The following is a 9,730-nucleotide window of genomic DNA, read 5'->3' on the forward strand; positions in this document are numbered from 1 at the left end:
CTTCTGAGAGCAAAGACTGTTTCCCAGTGTTTCTCAGTCATGCTTTTGAGAAGCTGCACCTCGTCCAGGACCAGGTGCCTCCACCTCCTCCTCAGAAAATGGCTCTGGTCTTTCATCAGCAGCTTGTAGGATGTCACACAAACATGGAAGCTGTTGGCTTCCCCCCACCACTGTAGATCAGTGATCAGATAATATATTGTCACATTTAAAGCAATTTATGGAAAAAGGGCCATTTAAAGTGAGTAATGTCATCAATACTTCACCATACCATTCTTTTAGATCTGCGCTCCCTTCTGTTACCAAGGTACAAGAGGATCTTCAGGCCAGGACACCAGCGCTTGAACTCCACCTCCCAATTTAGCAACTTGCATGTTCTTACTACAATAAGGTGGGGTCCCCAAATGCCTGTGGACAACAACAGACTACGTCTTCATGGCATTCATTAAAATATAAGAATACCAACCAGTTTCCTGATTAAAAAGTCACGTATATCTTTGAACAGAGGCATACCCTCTTGGCCAGCTAAGTGGGCCATGTAAGCCACTGTCTGAACGGTCTTGCCCAGGCCCGTCTCATCTGCTAGGATGCCATTGAGGTGTTTCTTGTGAAGGTTTGCCAGCCAGTCAACACCGATTTGCTGATATTCCCGCAGCGCTCCATGCAGTAGAAAAGGGGCTGGGCTGCGGGTCTAGTAAAATAAAAGATCAGTTGAAAAATGATGAAAGGCATCTTTTTTGTGTGTGTTTGTGTGCGTGTGTGTGTGTCTTACTGAGGAAGTGGTCCTTAGACTGCCCTTGGGCAAGATGAGCTCAGTGGCAGCAGCCACTTCAGCTATGTCTCTGGCAGGCTTCCCATCAGAGTCAGACGATGTGGCTTTGTCAGCACGGTACTGATCAACACTGAGTAGGGAGTCAATCAACACTGCCTCAGGTGGACTACCTGCAGGACACTCCATTTCTGGAAAATAATAATAAACATCAACTATTTTAAGGTCACATCATTCACAACCATCTGGTCAAACAGGTACGACGATGAACATGACAATTTCATTCCTCAATCACAAAGTCACCTTCTGTCTCATCCATGTCATCCTCATCACTCTGAAGACTAGGCTGAGGCCACTCAAAGCTGTCAGCGTAGGCGCCAGCGTACTGCTTCATCAAAGCATCCAGAGGCATCTCGGCTAAAAGCCAAATAAAAAAGCATTTTAATTAGCAATACAGACACAAAGACAAGTAATTCTGCTACTTGTGATTTAATTAAGCAGCAAATACTGAAAAAATGTGTAATAATTTGTATTTCTTTGTGATAAGTTGAGAAAAGATGATATAATGTCCGAGAAGAATTTCCTAGTATAAACATCAAATGTCCCATTTATGAACAGTAACGTAGAGCAGGTTTGTTAACAACCTTGCATAACTTTATATGTTAACATTTCAGTTTAGATGTTGTTACTCTAGGCATAGCTTCTGTGTTGGTAACAATAATCTAAGCTGTATGGATTGTCGTACAGGTGATGAAAATGGATACCACTTAAGCCTTGTACTGTTACTGATAATATCCTAAAAATGGGGTTTGGGATTAAACCCAATACTCCTCCTTAAGTGTCTCTCCAGAGAAAGCAAATACATACCATCTTTGGCAAGGTCAACCAACTCTGCTTTGTGGTCTGTTTCACCCTCTATGACCTCCTGTTCTTCTATGGTGCTCTCTTCATCTGGGAGTACATGAAAGTATAGTCAAAGAATGAACAGATACAATTAATTTTTCATAGTTAAGGCAAATGTAAAACATAAAATGTACAGACTCTTAACATCACTGTCATAATTTGTGGGATTTATTTGGCCATATGAACCTTCATAGTTCGACACTTACCATCTTCATCAACTAAGGATGAACTTAATTTTCTTTTTCTTGTTGAAGTCGCCACCTCCTAAAGCAAGAAAAAAAAATATATAAAAAGTTCTGAATAAGATGCAATATGTGCATTTGCATAGTCATTCATTCCATTGTCAGTGCACCTACCTCTTTCTCAGCCTTTACTCCTGTTGACTGACCAGGTACTGTAACACAAGTAATTTAATTTCAGTACCAAAAATCTCATCATTACGAAAGCAGTTACAGGAGATTTAAATCAGCTGAGTTTAGCTTTGAATTAATGATAAGTAAAAGTTCATGAAATGGAGAACAGAAATTGTGTTTATTTTTGGTAGTTGCTCAGTGGGACGTACCTTTGGCTGAGGCTTTTTGTAAGCTGAGTGATTTGAGCCTCTTCTCATATATTTCAAACTGGAGTTTAATTTCCACAACCTGACGGAGAAAGACACCTCGTTCAACAAGTATTATTTATAAACCATGACATAATTAAGAAGAATAAATACATGAATGAATACCTGCTCAATGTTAGACCAGAAGAATTCCACCTCTCGGGCAATTGTGCTGGCAATGTGACGAAGATGAATCTCCCTTTCTTTCTTTGACCTCTCTTCACTTTTCTTCTGCTCTTGATGGTAGCGTGCACATGTGCGAACAAGCTGAGAGACACATGAGACACTTTGGCTTTAGTTTCTGTAATGACCGCTTCTTTTTGTTGTGCTGATGTGTAATTTCATGTTTCTCTCTGTGATTTATTCAATCTTTGCCATACCTTCTTAGCGGCAGCCTCTTTCCATCTCCTTTCCTGGGCAAAGTCAGCTGCCATCCACTGCATCTCCTCGAGGAGGTAGTCCCAGTGGGACTTTGGACGTGAGGCTTCCACAAGCTTGGGGAGCCTACTGGCTGACCACTGGCCCTCCTTTCTTAGCTCAGAGATGCGTTGATGCACTTGACTCTCCTGGAAAATAGAAACCGCATGTGACATCAGAATAGAAATCAAGAATGTTTCAGTAACTACAATAAGAGACGGGGCGTTGAAGGCAAAAATTAAAACTTTACTCAATGGACATATTCAAATACAAGACAATGCACAAAAGCAGAACATAGAAACATCTGCCGCTTGTCAATAACCTTTTGAGAATTATTGACATTTATCAAATGTCACAATGTCATTATGAGTAACTATGAGCAAGAGTATGCATCTATGTTTTCTTTGAGAAAAATTGAAAAGAAAAAATACTGACAGTATTGAAAATTCAAAGGCAACACATATGTGTATCTGAGACATTTCAAGACATTCAATTCCGGCCAAGATCATTTGCAGATTAAAAAACAACGTGCTTAGTGAACTTACCAGTTTGGCCTGCTCAACTTGCTTATCTTGAGAACTCTCCTGTGAGGACTGCATGGTCGCATTTTGACCAAAGCCCCCCATTTTGACTGTGGATATGCCATTGGTTCCAGTCAATTTGGACTGGGTACTTGGGTTGATGTTCGAGCCAAGAGGCCGGAGTGGATTTGCAGTATGGGGGGCTGGAACAGCATTAGGAGCAGAGAGGGGAGCAGAAGACATAGATGTCATGGATATTGAGTTGGTCATGATTCTCTGAACTGGCTGGTTTGACTCTGTACCAGGCCGAGCAAGTGCCACCGTCTATGAAAAAAGGAGAAAAAAAATATTGTTAATAGAACGATTACCAGTCTAACCATTTATTCACAAACAAACATGAAAACTATATTTATACGTTATATTAGGTAGACTGACCGCTTGTCCTGACTGTAGTATGGCCTGGGATTGTTGCTGCTGTGGCTGCAACTGGAGATGAAGACCTGGCTGCATCTGCTGCTGCAACTGTGCCTGGAGCTGTGCGTGGGGGTTCACTGTGGCCAGGACAGGTCCACCTGCCTGCACCTTCACCTGTGCCTGGAGCTGACCAGCAGGCTGAGCTGTGTTGTCCACTAACTGAGGCTGCTGAGAGAGTGCCATGGGCAGGCCTGTCATGGGGAGGGCACCTTGGGGTAACCTGCCAGGCAGCTGGGGAGGAGGGGTGTGCAGACTGGCTGCATTCTGCACCGGAGGACCTTTAGATGGGTCGTATTGTTGCTGGTTCTGCTTCTGTCCTGCAATCTGGACCGCTTGAGGAGTAGGCGGCATCCCGCCTGTACACATAGTAACCAAATTATAGGACAAACAAAGGGGTGGTATAGAAAGCAACACAAAGACAGACAGTAAAAATCAAGTTGTCAATCTTGCCATCTGTTTTGTAAATGCTTTTTTGTGCTCTTGTTATTAAAAAAGGTTTTAAATGCCATTAAGTGTTTGGCAGCTTCCTCTTAATATATATTTGAGAGACCCCTTTCAACAAGTTACATTTTTTGAAGCAAATAAATGGATAATGAAATAGTACCTTGAAATTTTAAATGACTGTTTGAGCTTCAGCTATTAGAGCTTCTCAGAACCTTGCCTTAATGAACTAGATGTACTTTATGAATCAACAGTAGTGTACTACATCCTGATGATCAGAGCGGAAACTAATGAAAGTCATACAGCAAAATGGTTACAGAAGAAATGAAATCAATGTGAGAATCTACATGTCTCTCAAATAAAATACTACTTTGATTAATGCAAAACCAAAACATTGCATTTTAAATGCTGAGAGAATGTGGTTAAAAACATCAAAAATTATGCGTGCAATAAGAGTTTTTTAAGAGGAAAAATAGAAATGTTACAAAGGAAAATGAAAAGAAAAATAACTTCTGAAAATAAAGAGACAGGGAGAAGAAAGGGGAAATAAAAATACAGGGCAGACACTCACAAAAACACCATATGTTTGGCATGCATGAAGCGATGTCATTCTAGCGGTAACCAAGGCATCTGGATGCCTCACATAGCGACAAAGCACAGAGGTGAGCAAAAGGACACACATGGGGTCTTGCAGACAGCAGGCCTGAGCAGAGCTGTGCACACTAAAGCAGCGCCTGCCTTACCTCCCTGCACGGCACACCACCTTGCCTAGACGCCATCAACACCTGGCCCTGACACACCCACACCACCACAATCGCAAAAACCTGTGTCGTGAACGCAACTCCTCCACATGATTCCCCTCCTACTTAGACTGAGGGAAAGAGGCCAAGTCAGAACAAAATGCCATGAAATAACATGGAAGGAAATTAACTAAATGTGAATATGAGATAAATAAAGACACTCTTGAAGATGTAACGAATGAATTTAAGACTGATGATATTGACTCCTTTTTGATGATACAAGGACGGACAATCGGAGAGGAAAAGACTTGTGAAGGAATGACAATGGTAAACCAAAAGGACGCATGACACGTGGATTCATAAAATGGGAAAACAAGCAAAACCCATTGGAAAGTGAATTTATTCCCACAGGGTTCCCACTTTCTGTGATCCACCTCCAAATAAGATGAAAGTCCATCAGCACGAGAAGGTCTGTCCAAATAAAGATGATTAACAGGAACAAACTTCAGAAAAGAAGAGATGGATGACGACGGGTGATCAATAGATAAAACAAAAAAGGAAAATCATAAGACATGGCATCTTCCCATTGAGTGGCTACTCTTCTTCAGACTTGGATTGTCTTCGTCCCCATTTTTCCTGACAGAGAGAGCTGGTGCTGGTACAGCTAAGCCTGAACTTCCTGTGGACTGCTGAGAAAATCCAGCAGATGGATGAAGATCTGTTTGTTGATGCTGCTTGAAGTTTGTTTGTAGAAGATGAATATTGTGATTCACTTTTTAAAATCTCCTTAGTTTGAGAAGAGGGTTCGTCCAGCAGCATCGAACAGAACACAGAGCAGCCTGGTTGTAGCACTCCTACCTTGCGCAGTTGGCATAAGCTGCTGGAGTGGAACGCCAGGTGATCCTAAAGGAGCTACACCAGGATGCTGGAAAATCAGCCCATGGCGACCAACGTCAATCCGGGACCTCTTAGCCTGATCTGGGATTTGAAAACACACAATACCCTCATAACGCAAAACAAAAGCACTCGGCACAGAGCAATGACCTTCTGCAGACCTTACAGGTCACCTCTCCTTCCTCGAGTTAAGACTTCAACACAGAGCGCTAGTAGAGGATGCCAAATATCTAAAAGCAGAAGCAATTAGAGGGAGAAAAGAAAACAAACAGAAAACAAAGCAAACAGGGAGGAAACAAAGCAACATAAGAGAGACAGGAGTCTACGATCCTTGCCCTACCTGCTTGCACCATAGCCTGTTGCCTCTTAAAGGCATCCATGTCTCCAGGGTTTGTAATTGTGCCAGCAGCAGCTCCTAGTTGTCCCTAAAAAAACATCTCAAGGAATTAGTGAGGGATCTCCTCTTACAAAATAGAATTCAAGAAGAAGAAGACAAATCTATAGATAATTGCACTGTAATAAGTGCTGAAAACAAGTGTTGCCTCTCTCACCTGAAGCTGCTGCTGGACAGAGAAAGCTGCAGAAACATTAGGAGGAAGCTGAGTTGCTATGGCAACTGGTGTAACTGCCTGGCCATCCTTTCCAGTAACAACCTTTACCTGAAAAAGACACAGATTTAAAAGAGGAATGATGTTCACTGGATTAAATGAATACACAGTTTTACCATTGTAAAAGTTCAACTTGATCTCACAGTAAAAGCAAGCAAATGTAATACCTCATCATTAATGACCTCAGACTGTTCTTCTTCTTCCTCCTCTTCTTCAAGGTCTAAGTCGTTTTGTCTCAAGTAAGTATACAAGGGAACACAGGGCTTCTTCTTAAATGCTAAGTAGTCCATCATGTTCCCTTGGAGGTGCTGCAGAAAGAAAAGCTCAATCAGGTATTCTTTGAACACTTCTTTCAGGCTCTCCATCTTCTTAGTGTGATGTTCCAAACACTGTTTTCTCAGCTGGGCAATCTCTGGCGTAGAAGGAGCAATTTCCTCCAACTTCTTGGGAACTTGCTTCTTCATAGTGCCCACTGCCATGCTGGTGGGTGCAAGGGGATTGTTGGGCATCCCTTGTGTTGGACTGGTGAGAGATGGGCTAGAGGGTGGAATGGAGGAGGGTATACTGAATGTTGCTGTGGCCGTAGTTCCTACTCCAGCAACCACACCTTGTGACGTCTTCTCAAATATCATAGGGCGCGCAAGCTGTCCTTGAATGATGCTGCTGATCTGTGGAGGTAGGTTGGAGGTGGTGATGTGACCAGGGCTGCCCAGAGTGGGGAGAGCAGTACCGGTGGCCACAGGACTTTGAGGTCCGAGGTGGTGGATGGTGCCTCCAGTCTGTGAGTGAGGCTGAGAGAGCCGACGTTCCCTCACAGAGCCTGGTGCTCCTGGAGATGTCAGCTGTACCTGGCCAGGTGTGGCCTGGGCAATCTGGGCCAGTCCCGTCTGCTCCTGGTAAACAAAGTGTCCGCTTCCTGATGGACTGCCTAAACTGATTTGCCGCACTAACATACCAGCTTCAACAAATCGTGTTGGACTTTGCCCACAAACACCCAACGTTGCTGCAGGTGCTCCTGGCCTTGTCACACCTTGCAGAGGGACCGGGCTGTGCTGGGTGGGACTTTGGGGCTGCATGGGCTGGGGCACAGGGGAGGTGACCTGGATGTAGGAGGATGGAGCATGCTCAAACCTCCACTGAGGTGTAGTATGCTGAAAACCAGGGGATGCTGGGTTCTGGATGGGGAGTGGGGTCAGGGTGATCTGCTGATTACCAGTCACCATCTGTCCCACATTTTGTAATGTGATGTTCATGTTCTGGCCAGTGACTGGGCTGCGACTCATGATAATCTGATAATTGGGCGACTGAGGGGCTGATGGGCTGGCAGCAGAGGAAAATGTGGTCACAGGAGACTGAGGATGGTTAACTGTAGCTTGTTGCTGTGTAACTGCCATTGTGGGCTGCTGCTGATCCTCTGCCTCAGACCCACTGACAGACTTGGATCTCTGGAGCTGTCGTTGCATATTCTGTGATCCACTTCCATGGTGCATTGCGTGACACTGTTGCTATGTCTAAACACAATAATCTGTGAAAATAGAAAAGCAAAGCATGGCAATAAGTGAATTTAAAACATTTAATGTGATTCAAAACTGCTCAAAAGGCTTAGTCTGATAGGTCAACAAAGTATTGCATATACTAGTAATGATTACATACCAAAATTACATCTAATCTGGTCCCATCTTAATGAATTGTAGTTGCCTAATATGACAGTATATATAGACAATATAAATTTGTCAGCTGTGAGAGAGAAGGCCACGCCATTTATTCCATACAAATAGATCAATATCTTGACATAAAATGACATACACTGATATAGAGTATTTTCTCCATATCACCCACTAGTATACATTACCGGTCTTAAATACATGGGCTTGATCTATTCTTATCTGCGGATCTGTGTATCAGCCCAAGCCTACCTGCATTTTAAACAAAGGTTATGCACCGATACTTGTGATGGTGATGTGCACTGTTGCCATTAGCCTATTACAGTGAATTATAACGTTAGCGTTGAAAGATTAGCAAGTTAGCAGCAAACCACTCGTATTTACACCGCAATAACGACATTGTATTGACGACCAAAATGACCCACATAAAGCAATTTTCATTGTTTGTAATGGCGTTAACATTAGCGCTCACTTCCAGTTTTGGTGCGGGGCGTAACGTTAGCTAGCGCTAGCTAGTTTGTGGCAATTGTCATAATAATAAGGCATTAGTGTAGGGCTGGGTAATAAATATACTGAAAGTATGTTACAAATATCAAACTATAACATCCGCAATACTGCTGTCTGTGCCATTTCATTAATTAAACTGATCCTTGCCACGGGACGCGTGATAGCCAATGCTAATGATGTTAGCTTGTTATTGCTAACAGGCCAGCTGCCAATGAATAAATACATTTTATCAATTCAACTGTGTTACTTACAGGGAATGGGGCTTCTGTAGAAGTTTCATAAATCCCAAGTCATATTTACAATAATTTTCATGCTCTAACAACTGTTATTCCACGAAAAAATAAAATATCGATATTGCTAGCGGCTATTCAATGTTTTGGAGCTAATTTCATTCAGCAACATGGCGACCGCAGCAACCTTTGTGTAACCCGGATGTCGTTCCCAATCTCCAGGAAACGCTGCTAAGGCTGCATAAAGCATTTGTTTCAGTCATAAAGTCGCACTTTTTGCAGTGTTACCAACATATGCATCTAGCACCACCTCCGTTTCTGAAATGTGACCGCCGCTGCTGAATTTGTATTTCTTCACGAGAGGAGGAGGAAAGTGGAGGAGAAGAGAGGAGCTGGGGGTTGGAGAGGGTTGTGTTTTATCTTACAGTTAGCCGATATTATTTTGCGCTACGGACGCTTCATATAGCTACAGGTCAGTTAACACACCTGCAAGTAAAAGAAGCATGTACGCATAGCGTTCACCAACACCAACACTTATCAATAAACCATAGAAACGGAGAGGACTCGGTCTACTAATGTTGTATTTTTTCTCTAGCTACTGACGCTTCATATCCAGATCAAGTCACACGCACGAATAAAGCATGAGGCATTTAAACGAGGAACGTTACGCTTACCTGAATATGGACTTCCTGTGCGTGAGGGACACCGTGGTGCTACAGCTGTCAATCAACGACCGCTGGTCCTCAGATAATAATGATTATTTAGACAATATTCATAAAAGACCGTTTTAAATGATTATAGCTATTTTATCACTGAAAATGTTATGGTTATTTAAATCGGCTCTGTTTATTAATACAACTCTGTAGTGATGCAAGTTAACTCTAGAAAGGAGTTAAGAATGAATAACTTAAGACGAACGGACAACTAGCTAGCCACACCCAGTTCATAGAAACGGTCACTTAGTGGG

The 9,730-nt window shown here is 42.8% G+C and overlaps 1 protein-coding gene across 3 annotated transcripts in view; it reads right to left on the reverse strand.

The window, feature by feature from the left end:
• Positions 1-9,176, reverse strand: part of ep400 (E1A binding protein p400) — a 33,203-nt gene extending 24,027 nt beyond the window's left edge. For all 3 annotated transcript variants that reach the window (XM_073465583.1, XM_073465582.1, XM_073465581.1), the window contains exons 1-17: positions 8,785-9,176; positions 6,530-7,887; positions 6,306-6,413; positions 6,095-6,179; positions 3,641-4,035; positions 3,230-3,529; positions 2,648-2,833; positions 2,394-2,534; positions 2,232-2,310; positions 2,026-2,063; positions 1,876-1,933; positions 1,634-1,717; positions 1,070-1,183; positions 770-957; positions 511-688; positions 269-405; positions 1-170 (exon numbers count right to left, since the gene is read on the reverse strand). In XM_073465583.1, coding sequence (XP_073321684.1) covers positions 1-170; positions 269-405; positions 511-688; positions 770-957; positions 1,070-1,183; positions 1,634-1,717; positions 1,876-1,933; positions 2,026-2,063; positions 2,232-2,310; positions 2,394-2,534; positions 2,648-2,833; positions 3,230-3,529; positions 3,641-4,035; positions 6,095-6,179; positions 6,306-6,413; positions 6,530-7,852 — 3,584 coding nt within the window. In that variant the 5' untranslated portion in view covers positions 7,853-7,887; positions 8,785-9,176. The remainder of the gene's footprint in view (positions 171-268; positions 406-510; positions 689-769; positions 958-1,069; positions 1,184-1,633; positions 1,718-1,875; positions 1,934-2,025; positions 2,064-2,231; positions 2,311-2,393; positions 2,535-2,647; positions 2,834-3,229; positions 3,530-3,640; positions 4,036-6,094; positions 6,180-6,305; positions 6,414-6,529; positions 7,888-8,784) is intronic.
• Positions 9,177-9,730: the final 554 nt, after the last annotated feature.

This window comes from Pagrus major, chromosome 5, assembly GCF_040436345.1.
Source record: "Pagrus major chromosome 5, Pma_NU_1.0".
Taxonomy (NCBI): domain Eukaryota; kingdom Metazoa; phylum Chordata; class Actinopteri; order Spariformes; family Sparidae; genus Pagrus; species Pagrus major.